Source organism: Dioscorea cayenensis, chromosome 14, assembly GCF_009730915.1.
Source record: "Dioscorea cayenensis subsp. rotundata cultivar TDr96_F1 chromosome 14, TDr96_F1_v2_PseudoChromosome.rev07_lg8_w22 25.fasta, whole genome shotgun sequence".
Taxonomy (NCBI): domain Eukaryota; kingdom Viridiplantae; phylum Streptophyta; class Magnoliopsida; order Dioscoreales; family Dioscoreaceae; genus Dioscorea; species Dioscorea cayenensis.
In genome coordinates, this window is record NC_052484.1 from 7,433 (window position 1) to 26,807 (window position 19,375).

General features: G+C 34.1%; 2 protein-coding genes across 6 annotated transcripts; one reads left to right on the top strand and one right to left on the bottom strand.

Moving 5' to 3' along the window:
- Positions 1-222: 222 nt before the first annotated feature.
- Positions 223-1,343, top strand: LOC120276277 (probable WRKY transcription factor 65). Of its 2 annotated transcripts, none has more exons than XM_039283002.1 (3): positions 223-384; positions 454-576; positions 661-1,343. In XM_039283002.1, exons 1-3 carry the CDS (start codon positions 353-355, stop codon positions 1,190-1,192), a joined length of 687 nt encoding a protein of 228 aa, XP_039138936.1. In that variant the 5' UTR covers positions 223-352; the 3' UTR covers positions 1,193-1,343. The 2 variants fall into 2 exon arrangements, with proteins under 2 accessions (XP_039138936.1, XP_039138937.1); XM_039283003.1 differs by having other exon boundaries at positions 498-576.
- A 6,713-nt stretch (positions 1,344-8,056) lies between these two features.
- LOC120275997 (probable sugar phosphate/phosphate translocator At1g06470) lies at positions 8,057-16,060 on the bottom strand. Of its 4 annotated transcripts, none has more exons than XR_005541189.1 (13): positions 15,489-16,060; positions 15,234-15,403; positions 12,916-13,001; positions 12,754-12,803; positions 11,964-12,031; positions 11,628-11,728; positions 11,433-11,445; positions 10,984-11,168; positions 10,689-10,775; positions 10,395-10,489; positions 8,751-8,905; positions 8,528-8,568; positions 8,057-8,420 (listed from the first exon to the last, which is right to left on the bottom strand). XR_005541189.1 is itself a non-coding variant. In XM_039282735.1 (12 exons), exons 1-11 carry the CDS (start codon positions 15,914-15,916, stop codon positions 8,788-8,790), a joined length of 1,401 nt encoding a protein of 466 aa, XP_039138669.1. In that variant the 5' UTR covers positions 15,917-16,060; the 3' UTR covers positions 8,057-8,568; positions 8,751-8,787. The 4 variants fall into 4 exon arrangements, 2 of the variants coding, with proteins under 2 accessions (XP_039138669.1, XP_039138670.1); XR_005541188.1 differs by having other exon boundaries at positions 8,057-8,432; XM_039282735.1 differs by having other exon boundaries at positions 8,057-8,568.
- Positions 16,061-19,375: the final 3,315 nt, after the last annotated feature.

The following is a 19,375-nucleotide window of genomic DNA, read 5'->3' on the forward strand; positions in this document are numbered from 1 at the left end:
ACCAGGCCACCAAAAAACAAAGCAAGAGTGCAGGCCTTTGGAAAACATTGACAAGGAATCCACCAATCATCCTTAAAATAAAGCATTATTACATTACTCTCAATTAATTTTCTCCCTATCTATCCTCCTCTTCTTGTCTGGTCCCTCCTCTACAATATAAATAAATATATATATATATATATATCATGCCCACTTTTATATACCTATCCAAACCCAAGTTGAGCTAATAATAGGTGGACATGCCCCTCTATCAAGCTCTCTAAGTCCTTTAAATACTTTAATATTTGCCATCTAAACTCAAACCAAAGCTTCTCTTCTTCAGCTCAAGAAATAGAAAGCAGCTTCTTCAGTCATGGATGATGAAGGCCCATCACCCAAAAAAGGGTAAGCTTTTATTTAAAACTGAATTTTTTTAAAAAAACTTCTTTTTATTTATTTATTTAAATTTAAAAGGCGGAGAGAGGTGAAAAAGCGGGTAGTAACGGTGCCGGTCGCAGGAGAGGCGGCGCCGTCAACTGACACGTGGGCTTGGCGAAAGTACGGGCAGAAGCCGATCAAAGGATCTCCTTACCCTAGGTACGTCCTAACTATCGTGGTCTCCGGCGCATTTTAATGAGTTTGATATGAGATGTCACTAACATACGCCAGCGATGCATGTAGGAATTATTATAGATGTAGTAGCTGGAAAGGATGTACTGCGAGGAAGCAGGTGGAGAGGAGTCGGGTGGACCCCACCATGCTAGTGGTGACCTACTCCTCCGGTCACAACCACTCGTGGCCACTATCCAGCGATCGTAACTACCGAGCCGAGCCGCCACTGAAGCTGAAGGTTTCGGTTTCGGCTTCGGATTCGGATCCGGCTCCGGCGGATGCGGATGCGGATTCGGAGCCCAAGAAGGTAGATCCGAAAGGAGGGTGGTCTGTGGATCTGATTGGAGGGGATCAAGGAGAGTTCCGGTGGTTCTCTGACGTCGGATCACCGTCCACGTCGGCGTCTCCGACGGAAGGATCGGATGACACGTTGCTATATGGGTCGATCGCTGGGTGTGGCGTGGCGATGCTTTGGACGGAGGAGATGGAGAGAGATGGAGAGGAGGATGAGGATTCACTGTTCGCTGGGCTGGGGGAGTTGCCCGAGTGCTCGGCGGTGTTTCGGCCGAGGATCATGGCGGCTGCGGAGACGAAGTCATAGAGATCAACCGGATCGGTGATGTAGCTAAGAAGGCGAAGAATATATGTAGTTTTTTTATATATATCCATGATATTTTTCTCATTTACATTTGCAGCCTCATGAATATGGCAAGTTATTATAGCATTGGCTATATATTATAAAAAGTGCAATATTGGGATTTAAAAATTTTAGTTATAATAGTAATAATAGCCAACGACCATTTGGTCTATTGGCATCGGGTTTTTTGTGTTCGCCTCGAGTATTGAGCGTGGCTCCTCAAGTTCGATCCCTATCTCGTGCAAAATGAGGACACGGTTTTGTGGTGAACGATTGTCACGTCCCGACCCGCGGGCCCGCCACGTGACAACCGCCGCGACGATCCCGAGGAGGGACACACACCACTCAACCTCGAGTCATCGCAAGGCTCACAAACTCCCTCGCTAAACAACACCGCAATAATAAAAGGTACCAAAAAACAAAAACTTTCACTCGAAAAAAATCAATAGTAAAGTCGAAAAGATATACAAAATCACATTTACGTAGTTAATAACACTAGTGGATCCACCGCGACTCATACAATGCAACCCTCGATTAAGAGTAAACAAACAACCCCGACTCGGGATACAAATTGCCAAGCACTTCACCGCTATGACGACCAAAACCACTAAAAACCCGAAGAGAGGAGGGGTGAGTAACCATAGTCACTCAGATGAATGGGTTAGCACAAATCTAATGTAATATCAAAAACAAATCGAGGAAATTCCAATAAACACATTCTACAATAACATAAATGAACCGGAACGCTCACATTTGCAACATAATGAAAAATACAGGATATGAAACCTTGGTATTTAGAAACCAAAAACATAAATTCTCACGAGTATAGACAAAAACATCAACATGTATAAAACAAATGCTTGGATATAATTTCCCAAAAATAAGTAGAAGAACCAACCTAAATAAATAAAAATCCTCGATAATCACAAATCCTCAATTCTCGCATGATACATGTTCGAAAAAGCATTAAGATATCAAACATGTTATGTGAAAGATCACACTCGAATATACCAATTGCAAAAAAAGTAGAATTTTCCTCAAATATTGAAATTTCATCTCGATCAAATAAACAATGGCTCTAAAAAAACACTCTCTCTAACTTTAGCCGGCCACGACTAAGTTGAGAGCCGCCAAGGTCTTCGCACCCTTGACGCTGGCCCACCGGGTCCCGCAGTGGTGACCCCGGGATCCCGACTGTATCATCCAATCGTGGCTCTACGCTCCCACCCGATCCGGACAAATCAACACCCTGTGTCCACAACGCCACCTCTAAAGGTCGGGCCCTGCTGGGGACCCACTATCGCAGTAGTCGGGCCTTAGCCCGCCGTCACCATCCAAAACCAACATATAGTCAGTAGCAATAATACAATCTGAATCACTCATGTCACAAGGTCCTTATTCGTGACAAGCATTCACATATCGGAATAAACATTATTTCCACAAATCCAAAGCCAAAGCATAGCAATGCATGTAAACTTTCAAAAAGTATTCCAATCCCGATGTGCCAATACATTAAAAAAACATTTCTGTCCAAATGCCAAGAATAACACAATAATATGCTAAGCTCAAGCATTGCTTTTAGACAATAAAAACCAAACCAATATTAAACGATTATAATATCCACAATCTAGAAGAACATGCCATTCGTAAATAAAAACCCTTTTGTTTTTCATAACCATAAATATCAAAAAGCATGCTTTATACAAGTGAAAGGTTTTACAAACCATTTCTAAAAAGTTGATGCCAACAGTGTAGAAAAAGAAACATTAAGTTTTGAAATACAATAAAAAGGCATCAAAACAAGCATAGCTTTTGTTCTAGTTAAACCTCAAGTTACTTAGGATCATTCTAGCTTTCTTTCTTCACTCACTAAGTTTTCCTCCAAATACAAGATTAATCCCCAAGGTCTAGTCTATCACAACCTCTAAATACTTTTACAAGTCATGAAAAATATGTTCATCTCATCACATATATTTACACCTACCAATATACATTGATTAAATCCTACTTTACACATCATTAGGTATTTACTTTCACAAGCCTTTACTATTCGAGCCTCTCTTATACTCAACAATGTCTTAGATCCTTATCATAGTGCCACTACCTCAACATTAATATTTACTTCATCTATAATAATTTCATTGTCAAAAATACTCACAAGTTGACTATCTCCTCTAAGGATGTATTAAATCAAACTATTATTAAAAAAATTCACGTGAATATTCAGTCTTTGCAATTCAACACTTGTCACATATATAGCTCAAGCTATTCATCATCAACCTTCTAAATAAATTCCATTTAGAATAATAATCATAATCATTGGCATCCACCCGATATATATATATATATATATATATACATATGTATATCCCGATATGATCAAACTACAATTAAGCACCCTACACTATGCTCACAAGAACAAACCTCATCAATTTGTGAGAATCCTACTACATAAGTGTAATTATGTCACCCATGGTTCTCGGATATTACAAAGAATATATTAGCATAAATCTCACCGACTAGCCAAAAATCATATATAAGGTTCCACAAGTTATTCCAATTCCAATATACTAGTGTAGTCATATACCTTAGCATTCAAGACTTCATCAGGTTCCATGTACCATGTTTATCACATCATGCCTCAAAAACTTCGTAAATTATGCATCATTAGGGAGATTAAATCATCCATTGAACATACATAATCAATTTTACTTATAACCCATAAGCTCCATGAACTTGTTGTAATAATCAAGCAATTTCCATTCATCCACCAAGCATGTATATCCTCAAGTTCAATCTCAACTAACGCAAGTACAACATTAACAAGCTTTCTCATGATTTTTTTCGGAGAGTAAACCACAAGTCATTTTAAATAAACCATAGTCTCTAGTAGTCATCTACACTTTCTTTTCTCCTATAGCCGTGATTTGAAAAACATGATAAAGCCATGGAAATCATTTCGTAAAAAAACAAATAAAAATATTTTCGATACTCAATTAGAATTGTGCACTCAACATAACCCACTCACGTAACATGTTGCCTCGCGTGGAGACGCCAGACACTCGATTAGCGGTTTCCTTCCCTTGGAGGATGCTTCGCCACCTAGATACAAGCGTGGGAATCCAAATACTAATGAACACAAGAATGATCGCTAAAAGAAAATGCATGCAAATGCATTTATACATGTCTAATACTGAAACCTTAGGGTTTTAGGGCAAAAACATTGTCATTTTTGGACCCAAACGACCTCGTAATGAAGTAAACCTAGTTCCAATAAGTTCAATGAATGGAAAAGCTTCAATTTGGATCAAAGAAATACAATAAAAGGCCAAAGTTTTCCGATGCTACAAGAATATCGGGAATGCTACAGAGAAAACCCGAACCTTACAAATGGTTTTCTCTCATTTTACAACATCAAACGATGAAATTTTTGACACAATTCTCATGAATAACAATTGACAACATCAAGGGTTTCATTTTAAGCCCAAAAACTTCCACAAATCATGAAAAAAATCTAGGGTTTTGGTCTAGGTTTATAAATAATGAATACAATGAAAAATACGGAAGAAATACATACTAAAAAAACTCGGATAAAGGCTCTTACCTTACTCAAGAGGATGTGGGGAGTAAATTTTTGGTGTTGGTTCACCGGAATTGGTCGCCGGAAATAGTTAGGGATAAGGGTTCGGCCGGCATGGAGAAGCAAAGAAGGAGAAGGAAAGAAGAAGGAAGAGAAGAATTTGGATATTAATTCTCGGGTTGCTACAGTTGTCGGGTTGCTACAAAGACACTTCAATCAAAGATCGGGTCACGCATGATCGTAGTGCTACAGTGTCGACGTAATCAATAGTGTTGGGTCGCAAAAACTACAGTGAACGAGCTAGTTTAACTACGATGAATGGGTTGCTACAATGTTTTTTTATTCTTTTCTAAATTACTCTATTGCCCCTCTAACACAAGAATGGAAACAAAATCCAAAATGACCGAATTGCCCCCTATTTATGGCGTAATTTTTCGCACATAATCAACTCAGTGCAATCCAAAGAAAAATCTATTAATGCAAAATGACCATTTTACCCTAATGCATTCACAAAAAAATAAGAGAAAATCCTAGGTCCAAATTTGGACTGGGTACAACAACGATGCTCCTCCACGTATTCGTCCCTGGGTTCCGGCGCTTGTCGCCTTTCTAAGAAAAAAAAAACAAAAAATAAAAAAAAATAGTAATAATAAATCTTTAATTATAAATTTTGAATTTACTACCTAAATTTTGCACTTAATTCTTAACCGGTACGCACACTCGTTAATTAACATGAGCTTATCACATTTGGGGGAATATATATATAAATATATCTTAAATCTCACTATGCATGCAAGACTTGATTTATATCAAAGGGTAGCTTGTACTAGCCAAGAGGATTTCAGATGATTTTTGTAGAATTATGAAAATTTTAAATAGAATATGTTGTATGCATATTTTATTGGTTCAATGTAATTCGTTGAAAGAGGTACTGCAAAATATCAGAATAAGAAGAAGTGTGATTAACTCTAATACAAAAGATCACAATATTTAAAATTTATGTCAAATGACTTGTTAAAAAAAATTTAAAAAAAAAAAATCATTGAAGAGGAGTCAATACTCAATAGCCATGTTTTTCTCGGCCATGGCATGCAATTTTTCCGTGTATTTTATTTGTTATGTTCTCTCGTGGGTCTCTTGTTTGCATTTGTCTTGTAATTTTCTTCTTTTATTGTTTAAATCTGATTTATCCGATTATTTAACAATGCTTTATACGCACACTTTTATTGGTGTAGTTTTTGTTTGGCCTATTGTAGTTTGGAGAATCTTGATAAAGAGGAAAAGGCATGGTTGCAAACACGTGGGATAATTTTCTTAGTTTATGGGCGGCCTGCCATTTAGATACGAATCTGTTAATTTTACCCTTTTTATAAAATAGGACCGGCTTTTCTTTATGAAAAACTTTATTAATATTAAATTAATTCTACAATTGATATATATAATTTGGGAAGACTTTTATCTTCCGGAGTTCAAAACAGATCAACCACGATGATATAAAAATAAAATTTTTGATTGTGAGAGCAGATTTACGGCCTAATAAAAGATATATAATAAAATACATCACTAATAACTAATAAGAATGCAACTTTCATGGTAAAAAATCTATATATTGGAGTTATTTAATTTGAAGCTAATTCATAACACGAGCTTCATATCTTGCAATAAATGTTGACATATCATATAATATGTTAAAATTTTAAAACTGCAACCATGCACTACCAATGTTACGCCAACAAATGTTTGAATTTTAAACATTGTCGATGAAACTCGAACATGTTACTTATTTTCTAAAGACTTTGTTGACCTCATTGTTCTAAATGACATGATTTTTTATGGTGGAGCAATAGGCCACTTTCCTTGAGTTACATGTGTTTTTTTTTTTATATAAAATATAACATCATTAATAGCTAGAGAAAATGGAATCCAAGCTTGGAATTTTGAAACAAACTCTTTGCGCATTCTTTCTCTCTTTCTTCGGTTTTCCACAAGTAAATCATTGTTGGTTGGAATATCTAGCATTGTTTGATAACAGTGGCAGAGGATGGAAGCATAGTGGATGACTTTTATCATATGTTTGAAGTTTACAAGGCGCTTTTTATCAATTGTATTAAGAACGTGTTTATTTAGAGACAACAATATAACCAATGAAATAGTCATAAAAGTCTAGGATGGTGACAGAATATTAATGCTTTGCGTATCAATAGCCTCCTGTTTTTTTCCACTCAAGATCACCTACAAGATCATTAGATGCTTGTAGAAACTCAAAGGAGTGATTTTCGGAGTTAAGAAATGATGGCATTTTGAAAGTTTCGACAAATCAAACACATAATAAACTAAACACTGTGATTTTTGTTTGTTTGTTCCTAGTCTTGAATGTAGATGTGAAAATTTTTCTTTATAGAAATATATGGTAAATTTTTTATTAAGTCACTAAACTTTGACTCATTTTTATTTTGATCAATGAATTACAATATACATTAATTTGGTCACTCAATTTTAATTTGATTTCACCGGACAATAAATCTAAAATTTCAACCCCCAATTGATTACATGACTGTATGAAAATTTAAGCCAGTACTTATTATGACACATTATTAAGTCCATTGGAGATGTTCATGTTATCCAAAAAGAGCACATCATTCATTTGGAGATCAAAATTTTTTAATTTACTACCTAATGAAATCAAATTAAGTTGAGAGACGAAATTGATCGAATTGAAGTTCGGTGATCAAAATAAAAATGAACCAAAATTAAATCACCTCATAAAAAATTTACCCCAGAGATACACATACAATTTCATATTTTTGTGAGGGTATAAAAACAAGTTACTCTTGGGTTTTCTGTTCTACAGAAAAATTTTCATTTGCTTATTTTCGTGGGATTTATTTAATTGTGCATCACTGGGCAGTGCCAGTATTACAGAAATTTCTTCTGATAATCATATTTTTAAAAGTTTTACTTCATTTTTGAGATTTTCCCAACAGCAACAACTTTATTTTTTTTTTATTCAGCAAGTTTATTTTAAAAGGTTATAAATTAATCCCTACAATGACACCTATAACTCAAATACATCATATAAATAAATATGTAAAAATCAATATTGGCCTTATATAATAAAAAAGCTTTAACAATTTTAACATGAATTTTCTTTCTTTACCTCGTACTAAAACTATAGTATTTTCAAAACTCATTTATCAAAATTGAAGTGTCCTTCAGTGACTATATTCATGCGTAAGATAGGCTTGCAATGACAGATGTAAGATGTCCATATTACCCTTGTCCAACAAAGTGAACTAGAGAAGCAACAGATACAGAAATAAGAACACAAACAAATAATACGATACCACGCCTATACATTTGGTATGCTTGAGTAGGGCATTATGGGAAATGAATTTCAGAAATAATGAATCAATAGAAAGCCAAGAGATCAATACTCAAATAAGTATACATGAAAGCTGAAAACATAACTTTATATTCATAGGTGCTATTGGACGCTAAATAACTGGATTACCTTGTTCTTGGCACTCATTGCAATCACCCAAATGAACAGAACGATCGGTCCAATAAATGAAGACACGAAGTGGGAGATCATATAGCAATCTAGAGCTTAACCTGCAGTATATCCTTCAGGACAATCAGAGAATTTTTAAGGTCAAGACATTCCCACCAGAGTTAAAAAACAATCTGTGGATACTGTATAGCATAAGATAAGACACAACCTGTGATAATTTGAGTAATATTAAGGGCGTCATGGAATTCCCTGTAGTAATTGGACATTTAACTCCATCAGTTCAGCAGTTGGAGGAAATGAAATAAATGTGAAATTAGTCACTGATGATCACAAAAGGTGAGTGATTGTATGAATTGTTCGAAAGAGATATATTCCTCTCATAGAATGGAACTATTGACAGCCAAAAATGAACCAACTTGCCTTAAAATTACCTTGATGCTTTGGGAAAGTAGTATGAGATGCCAAATATTATCTATCATCTACAAGATCCAACTCGTCAAGGATAACATACTTCCCAGGTGAATTGGAAACTGTAGAACTTCTTTCTGCAGCTTCACTTGGATGAGATCTTTTTAGTTTCAGATATCTGGATATCGTAAAATAGTTAAATCAAAAACAAAGAAACCCAACTCTAAAGATAGCTATGTTCAGAATACCATGTGATAGACTTACAGCCAGTTAAGAAATCACTAAGTCAATAATATATATATATATACTCAAATTAGTCACTCTACTTCTCTCTCTTACCCTTTTAGCTTTACTTAGAATGTCTCATTAATCCTCTACTTTTGAAAATATGTCACTTGGAGAAATGCTCTCATAGTCCTCTCATTTTGAAAATAGACCAAATAAAAGGACTGAGGGTGGTCGATTTTTCAAGGAGAGACTAGAGAAACGTTTCTCAGCAAATAGGCATATTTTTCAAAGTAGAGGGATTGATCGAGAGATGTTACGAGTGAGAGGGACTAAAGGAAAGAGAGAAAAAGTAGAGAGGAGTTAGGATGTATGTATCACCAAAAAATATTTGATTTGGCCCATTGGCCCAAAAGAACCCAAACTATGGACCTTAGCTTTCATGCATGACTTTATCATAAGATCATTCCACGAAAGCAAATTGCTTAAAATAAAAACCCCAAAGAGAAATGAACAAAAGAAAGCTTAACAAAGCTGGATAAAGAACTTCCCTTCCATGAATTCCAAGACTCAAACTGCTAAATAAAAATAAATTGAATTAAATTAGAATAATATTCATCATGTTATTATAACTATATAAAAATATATTCTACTAATAACAACTAGTATATCAGCAAGTTTGGCCGTCTGGCTCAAATTTTACTCATTAAGTTCAAAACAAGACGGGAGCATTTTAATTATAAAGCAGCATCATACAAAACTTTTGGCAATTTGGCTTTGATCTACTGTTTACTTTTAAAAACTACAAATAAATAAAACTAAACAAAAGGAAAACCATAAAGAAATACGAAGATACAGTACATAGGAAAACCATACAGATATATAGATTCAAAAAATAGATGTGAATCAGAAAGGTGCATCTACGTTACCCAAAACTTTTAATGTGTATTTCCCTAAAATTATCACCACTCCATGTACCTAGTTCTCTGATTCAATCATGTAATTTACAGAATCATAAAACAATTATCTTGAAGAAGATGAGGCCAGTCACCTATTGCATCTAAAACTACTAAACTAAGTAGAAAATAGTCAACTTATGTAGGCATTCCAGACCAAGGTTAAATTTCTTCAATGCACCAAATACGATCATATCCTAAGTCAAAAAGAATTCATAGATTGGCAAGATTAGATTAGGTTGAAACTTGAAAGGCTACTACAATATGCTTGCAGAAATGGAACATGTGAAATTAACTGACTTGGAATAGGAACAACTTTGACCAACTCAAGAAGTTAGCAATGGGTCATGCTTTCAAGCAACAAAATAGATGCCAAAAGACGAGATAAGAGCTTCAATTTTCCACCAAATCAAAATAAAGCACAAGAATTAATCCAAGCTTTCAGATGGCACATTTCGAAGTAGCTAGAGAACCCAGTCAACTTACTTGTACCAGTTGAACAAACTGACACCAACCATTATAATCAGAAGCCCAAGTCCTTTCAGCCAGGTAAATTTATCATGGAAGTATAACACTGCAACCTGACAAAACATGTGTGATACTCAACAAAATTAAAAATTTTCCTCACAAAACAAAGAACAATGATAAGATGGAGGATGATGAACCTCTTCTACCAAAATTATTGATATCATGTTCACTGTCTTAAGACAGGACAATACAATGCAAAGGAAATTAATATATCTGAGAAAGAGAAGCATGAGAAGATATGCCAAACCATACCAAAATTGTTACAGCCTCCTTGACAACACCAGCTATCGTCACGGTTACTGAACTGGTCATTGAAACCAGCATATACTCAGTTAAGACCTGCAATGGGATGAACCTATTTAGCTGCATTAATTCAAGCACATAGTACCAACATCAATAATCAATACAAGCATTGTAGGATACACAGATCTAGAGGAAACCATGATAATAAGATGGCAAAATTAATTGATGGAATTAAGCCACATATTTTTGACATAAAGAACGACAAGATTAACATTCAAAAGTCAATTTTAGAACAAATTCTTACCATAAAGAATGCCAACATTCCTCCTAGCAGCATTAGTAGGGAACTCTGAATTATATGCCATGAACTATTAAAATAATGGCTGATCTTCAAATCATGCCAGGGTTCCACCATAAGAGAAAGGACAAGAGTCATAGCAGCCATCAAGGGGGTAACATTCCCCATCAGTCTAATGGGATTCTTCAGGCCTACATGATAGTAAGAAAATTAGAACTTCTAGACTAAATCTTCCACAAGAATCAAAATCTGCTACGACAATGCAATTCCATAGAAGGATGCAAAAAGAGCAAAATGTACTTGTTAAACAAGCATGATCAGAAACGCAGAACTGGGTGGGGCAATAGATTAAATTACATCAGGCAGGTTAGTAAGCAGAATTTCCACAAACTACGTAAAACCTCCAACTTAAAGTTCTAAGTTAGACCATTCAGAAGACACAGTAGACAGCTTACCATAAGATTCTTTCTTCATGTCAAGTGCAGATGCCACATACACAGGAAATTAAAAAGAAGCCAAAGTCAGCACATGTTACATAAAAAGATTGAATAGCTAGATAATTGCGCATATCTTTAAACAGGTATTTTTCAATTGATATAAAAAACTGAAGCAGGTATGGCATAATATAAACAAGAAAGTGATGGCTGTACCTGCAAAAGAATCTGAGTCATGCACCAACGGAAACCAGACATAACAGCAGCAAGCATAACAAACACAAATCCCCAAAACTCAAACTCTGTCTCCTTAGAAACTGAAACAAATATGTTTTTGGTCAATTAATATGAAGAGTAGAGAGACTTGTAAGGGAAGGACAAATGAACTGCCTTACTGAGAATGCATAGGGGCAAAACATAATCAGAAACTGAACTTTTACAATTAGATATACACAAAATAGATTTTGAAGTTAACGTAGACATTGTTAGGAAACTTGGTAATTTTAAGTATCAACACAAATGGCAAAAAATTAGACCTAGTGATAATAGTACCTGTTAATAAAACGCCAGAGGAGATCACCAACATTATGCCAAAAAGCTTAAAACTGGGACTCTCCAACCTTGAAAAGTAAGAGACTGTCACAAGCTGTCCCATAAAGGACCAAAAAAAAAAATGCTGAATGTAAACATTGAATTTCAAATATCAGAGGCATAATCAAGCATACATCCATGCCACCAGAGGAAACATTTGTAAAGTGAAATAAAGCAAAATTCCACCGCATAAAACAAAAAAAGAATACTGAAACCTAAACCTAGGACAAATAATATCAGCACAAATCTAACATTTCACTTGCTAAGTAGGCATGGTATTACAGTCTTACTAGAAATGCAAAGATAATATTGTCATATTATTTTTAGTACCTGTAATCAGTGAGTATAGTAAGTACATAAATTGTAAAAGATGCATAATAAAAAAAAATAAAAAAAAAAGTAACTAGTATGATCGAATAGTAATTGACAACTTGTAACTAAAAATAAAAAGTTTCATCTTTAAAATGCCTCAGGAATTATGTCTCAGACAATCAATCAAGAATTGCAAATAAAGGTTTGGAAGGAGACAGCAACAAATCAAATGCTTGGACCTATCATCAATTGTATTGTGGAGCCTGGCCTGCCCTGAATGTACTCATATACCAGCTTGTTGATTATGTGGTTATGTGGCAAGGAAAATCATTACAGTAAAGTCTAGAATCAAATTTCCAGGATTAACAACAGAAAATTTACACAGTCACAGCTCACGAGTGTAGTAACATTGTCGTATAGTACTTCAAATGATGCTCACCTAAAAGCAAAAGCAAACAGAAGAAGAAATATTGGCCCTGCAGATTTACACTGCATAAAGAAGAAGAGTAAAAAAGAAAAATCATGACATCTAGGTTCAGAAAAAATATATCTTGCTGGAAGTGAAAGTAAAAAATTGAAAATATGAGAAAAAGAAACAAACCATTGTAGCAAATGTTACAGATATCGAAACAAGTGAAGCATTGCTCAGGTTGATATCCAATGCAGTTGCAAGAGAAGTTGGTACAACTGCATAACAAAAAAGCCCATCAATATGATTAGGCAGTAAAACAAAAGTAAAATAGGAATTAAAAAAAAACTATACAGGCTTTGATCATCAACGATAAGATAGGACCCAAAAAGTTGGTTCTCAACACCGACAATTTAAACTTGGCATACCACGAAAGGCTCCGCAGACATGGAGAAAGCGTATACCAAGATTAACGCTTTATCAAATTACCCTTTCCCAATAGCACATAATTGAAAATGAACTCATTTGCAAGATTATATTAAATACTTCAAAATTTTTCATTTAGCTATGCCAACAAAAGAAGATGATTATTCATTATGTTTTGTTTCTTTCAACCTTTCTTCTATAAGATAATCAAAACATTAGTTCAATCTCTTACAACAATTTTTGCTGGGAATCTAATTCCTTATTTTGATACTGAGATATCAGTGCATGAGGGTGGACTGCAATCGACTAAGTAAAGCATGGCTGCCTCGTCAGTTATGCTTGTACATGAGTAAACTTGGTCCCACGTAGTCTATTTGTGATATCAAGTAGTGTTTGAATATATTCAGGGTGGAACATATGTACTGTACCTTTATTGAAGTTGCAGTATTTAGGTCTAAGGTGATGTTCTTAGGGTTATCTAAACACCGTACCAGAGCTTGATGATCAAGACAGGGACAACATGAAGATCTCGAATTTGTGTCAATGACACAAGTTTTTCAAACTCAATTAGATGCAATCCTATATTTTGAATTTGTTCTCCACTACTTTTTTAAAAGATATTAGATCCTTTACTTGTTTGAAGAAATGTCTATGTTAAAGATTAATTCAGCAAAAGCACCATAACTGAATTTACAAACAAAACTAAGAATGAAATTTAGATGCCAAAATGCGGAACTATCAGGAGCTACAAGATTGAGTAACATCCTTTAAAATACTAAGGAATACCAAATCAAGAAAGTCAAATTACCAAAATACGATTGACAAGGAATAATTAAGAACTTAAAAGGTTCCTTGAAGTCCGTAGCTCTAGAAGATAGGGTGATCCTATTAAACTCAATTTATTATCTATCACAGAATATTGGATGATTTTTTTATTGCTTTTCCTTTTCCCCTTTTTTCCCCTTTTTTTTCCTTTTCTTGTGTGTGCGTGCGCTTTACTTTTTGTTATTAATCATATTGGAGAATATAAGAGATGGTTCCTGAGGAAAGAAACGATAGAAGACTGAAGAGGATATAGCCCAATGCAATAAGGGAGAACCATAACACCAGTGAAATGGGTTAGGAGAACTTGCAGAAAACCATGGTAGTCATTCAAAATTAACAACTAGCATATAAATCATCACTAGTTAATCAAATGATACTCCAGTGAAGATCACCCACACCTAACAACCACGAACAACTAAGAAGCAACTGGTCCTAGGAAAACAAATCTAATCAAAACGATGATGAAATCAGTTGGATAATGGTTTAAATTCCCATCAGGCAAGTGATATCTGGGATTTCCACAAAATACACAGAACCTCCTCTTAAAGAAGCTAGCGTCTGCAAAAGTGAGGATAGACAGCTGACCATAAGATATAAGAAGCTCAATCTACAGTATAAGAAAAATAGTGATGGAGATCACAAAGAGAAGAGGGAAGTCCTTGGGAATGTCTTATGCTCATTATGAAACCTTTCAGAACTTCAGGTTTCAAGTTAACCCCATGCATCCATCTCAGTTTAGGAAAGGATTGCTAAAGCAGTTTTCATAATTAGGGTAGAGAATTTTGAACCAAATGATAAGAAGACCCTTATCAGGAAAGATTAATAGTTTCCAAGTCATTGTGGATAAGAACAACAATACACTAATACATTGCAAATATGGCGATGACAACATATGACTTAGCTATATCTAGAAAATGGAGAAGGTTCTTTAGAAACAGAACCTTAGATTTTCTATTGTAATATAACTAGCATATTGAAGTAAAGTAACACAGCCCATGCGAGGCCCTGTCTTTTTCAATTCGTTCTATAGGATGCTTCATATTTTTGTTCTGTAGAAAGCATATCAAGTTATTAGGTCATAGTCATATACATATGCAACGAATTATCTTGGGGACTATTAATTTATCATCTAAAACATACAAATAACTATAATCACAATGAAAATCAAAGTCTACCACGAATAAATCGCATCCTATTTCATTGTGATGAAAAAAAAATACATATAAAAAGAAAGGATAGGTTATAGAAAATGCAACTACCTACAATGAAGTAATCCCTCCAAGACATCACCTTGCTGCTATCTGACCCCTTCGACTGAAACCAAATAATAATATTTGACAGAGCAGCTTGCATTGTAAAGTGGATAGTATTCATCAACAACGGAGCTGGAAAATTTCCCATGTGATGCCCCAACAATATCTTATTATACCTAAAATCATAAACATCTAAAAATAAAACATTTATTTAAGAAAGTAATTCCCTATCAAAAGCAAGCTAGATCCAAGCATACTCACAGTGTCAAGCAAGTGCTGAAGGTGTACCAAACCAGTATAAAAAACAAGATCTTGATCACATTAGCCACAGAAACCGAACTCCTCGCCGATTGCTTCAGCGCTTCCAGCTTCTCAACCATTCCATTCTCGACATCAAACGCAGCATCCACTTTGAGCTGATGAAAGCCACCCAATCTCTGCCCCTCAGACTCACCGACGCCTGTTTCTGAACCGGCAGCGTCTCCCCGTAACAGCGGGAGTTCAAAATCCTCAGATTCATCGGCGGTGCTATTCCTGCGAGACCCTGGCAATGAGCGGACGATCCCCTCCTCATCACACCACCGAGAGAAGGAAGGCTCTCGACGGAGAACGGGGCTGTGCTCGCCGGTGTCGGCGACGGCAATAGCTTCGTCTCCTTCGTCTACTGAGCCCGGGTCCTTCACCTCCATCGAGTAGAGACTGAGCGAGGGGTTTGGGATTGGATTGAGATTTGAAGACAAGTGTTCGATCTCTCGGGAAAATCGAAGAAAGAAAGATACGGAGAAGTAGGTGTCCTCTTTTTGGCCCTTTTTTGGTTTATTAGTATGATTCAAAAATCCCAACTTTGATCGGCTTGTGGTACTAGAGGAGATTTTTACAAGACTCTGACCGGTCTTTGTTTTCAAAAATTAATCTAATTTATTCCTGGATAAATTCTTTTGAGTGTGATAATTATAAGACTTATCCACTTTATCGTGATTTGTAACCCAAAACACTAATAACTTCGGGGTGAGTTGTCACTTGTCACCCGTCCTTATTTTTATTGTAATTGGTTAGTATAAATTTTTACTGGTAACGTGATCACGGGATATTGAATTTACAGAGGCCCGTTATTTTTTTTATTACAAAAGTGATAAGTGCTGCCTCACAAAAAATGTCAAAGGATAAATATGTGCATGATACATCAGTTATAGTGGCTCAACTGGAGATCTATTATAAGGGCTAATTAACACATGAAACAATTAGAGTCTGTCACATGTACCCAAGATGATTTCTCAATAACAATAACCCCACAATAGTAAACCTCTCATATCTTTTAACATTGAAAAGGTAGAAAATACAACTCCTTTCAAAAGACACTGTGAACAGTGGATGAAACAATACTTATACAATATTTCTACCTTATATGCCTTATATTTATACAGTACTATAACATAAGAGATTTGATCTTGCACCACTCACTCACTATTTTTAGTGACTTCTATTGAGACTATTTAATGGTTATAGAGGTATAATTTTTTTTTTGTATTTGTAATTTCAGGTAAGCAAGTTTTTTATTTTTTTAATTTATGTGTTTTATAATTCATTATGAGGTAAATAATTAGACCTCGTGGCCCATGCTTTGGAATTGCTGGTGGCCGTCCCCGTCGTAGAATGAGCGGGTGATTATATATGAATGTATTTATTTGTTAAACATTTAGTTAATTATATTTATTTGAATATGAGGCTGTTTGCTTTGGCTTGGAAGAGGGAAAATTAGTTTTTAAAGTTTTTTTTTTAAATTAAATTTGAGCAAACATTTGGGAAGCGTAGAGATTTGAACTGTATGACTTTGAGATAACAACCTCCATTTATTGTTAATTAATTAATTAATTAATTTTTGGTGTTTGTGGAACTCTTCTCTCATTTTGAACATAATTTAATTTAGCATTTAGGATTGACAAAGTGCAAATAATTAATCTCTTATAAGCTCTATTATTATATCACATCTTTTTTTATTTTATTTTATTTTTTATTTTTATTTTTAATAAAAATAGATAAATTATTAATTTATTAAAATAAAAAAACAACTAGTGTAGATTACTAGACACCACCTCTTCTTCTATTACTATAAAATTACCTTATCATCTTTAATGTTTTTTACATACCTTCTACTTTTTGATGTTGCGTGACTTAAGTATAATCTTGACTCTTGTACTTATACTCACTTTCTTTTATTATAGTTGGAAATTGGCGCACTATTTTAAAAAACCTATAAAAATATTTTAATCATTAAAATCCATAAGATATATTAGTTTGAAAAATCTTATGGGAACTTTTTATCTTTCAATACCCTAAGCATAAGGTATGAAAAAAATGGCATTCATAAACATACTCTATAAAAACTAAAAAACCCTTTAATTAGTTATATATCTCATTATTTAATAAATATAAAATATTCAATGAATATAAATAGCTTTCATAACCAAACTGTATGATTATAATCAGCACTTTTCATCTAAAAAAATTTATTAGATCTCAACTAAATTTCTAACCCAATTAATTGTAAAATCACAATTAACATGCTTTCAGAACAAACTTTAGCAATAAAATCATTTTTCAACTAATTGAGAACTATAAACTACATAATTAATATTCACCATCAAAACTTAAAGAAATTCTTTGTTTAATTAGTCAATTTTTTTGTAAATCCACCTTACTTTTTATTATTTTTTTAAAATTTTCTCTATAAAAATAGTTGAATTGGAAAATAGGAATATAGTTTAATACAGATTAATCCCTCTATTTGAAAAATTACTTCAAAACTTTCCATACCATTGTCACCATAAAATTTTGGATTTAAAAAACTAGGATTATTCTTAATATCACTTGTAGCTTTGGATTGAAAAACCTGTTTATATTCATATAAAAAAGGCGTTGGTCGTCTATTATTAAAAAAAAATTTTTACAAGTGAAGTTTTTGTCAACCATTAGATAGCCCAATGGTATGACACCAAAGTATAAGGAGGTCATGGGTTCAAATCCCCCCGACAGTACTGGTCATCGTACTGTTCATATACTGTTCACCGGGATTCTAATATTATTTTCATACTGTACATACACTGTACATCTGGGTTCCAGTATTGTTTGATACTATTTATATTCATATAAAAAGGGCGCTTGATGTTTATTATTCAAAAAAATTGAAAATGCTTAAACTATACTTTAGAGGAGAAATGAAATTAATGGCGAAACTCAAAAATCTATATATTTTGAAAATAATATATTTTATTTTATAATGTGGTCAAGTCATCCTAATGTTGATTCTTCATGAAATCAAGAAAAATATCTATGTTTAAAAGCAGGAGAAAAAAAGAAGGAGAGAACAAGCTTGAGATGAGAAAATTGGAACTGATTCTTATTTCAATTGAATTGAATGTTTACAGTTATCAGTAGTTTATATAGAAACAATAATATAACAACCTTGACGTGGCTCATTATAAAATGTAAACCAATAACTAATGTAATTAAAGCTGAGCTGGTTACTGAGTCATCTACAACCAACTAATTTGACTAAAATTCAACTAGAGCTGCATTCCTCATTCACAAATTAACAAAGAGGGCTTCAGTGAGATTCAGCATCAGCTTTGGACTTCCATTTTTGGACCTTTCTCAGACATCAATTTTCAGCATTTGAACTTCACCTTCATCTCTAACATCCTAATCACACATTTTTTATTATTATACGTCAATCATGTATTGAAAAAAAAATCTATATCTTAATCTCCAACACGAGAGTCTAGTGTTTTAATTGTTTAGCATCATATATACAACGGCAAATAGTATACTATTTTTTAAAAATATAATTAAGAAAAAATAAAAAAAATGCGATCACATCCCAAATGTTGCGAGATGGATAATATATAATTTATAGTTTCCATTATAGCATTTTGATTACTAGAAAGTCTAGAATGCACATTCTCATCTTTTAATATTCCTCATGAGTGGAGCATCCACTAGCGCTTATCACTGAAGAACCTTTGTTTGCAAATCAGAATAACATCCTTTAAAGCATAAAAGGCAAGAACAAAAAGAAAAGGTAAATTGATTCTTTCTCACCCTGAAAATTAAAGAACAAAACTTAGAGCATATAAAACTAGGCAAGTTCC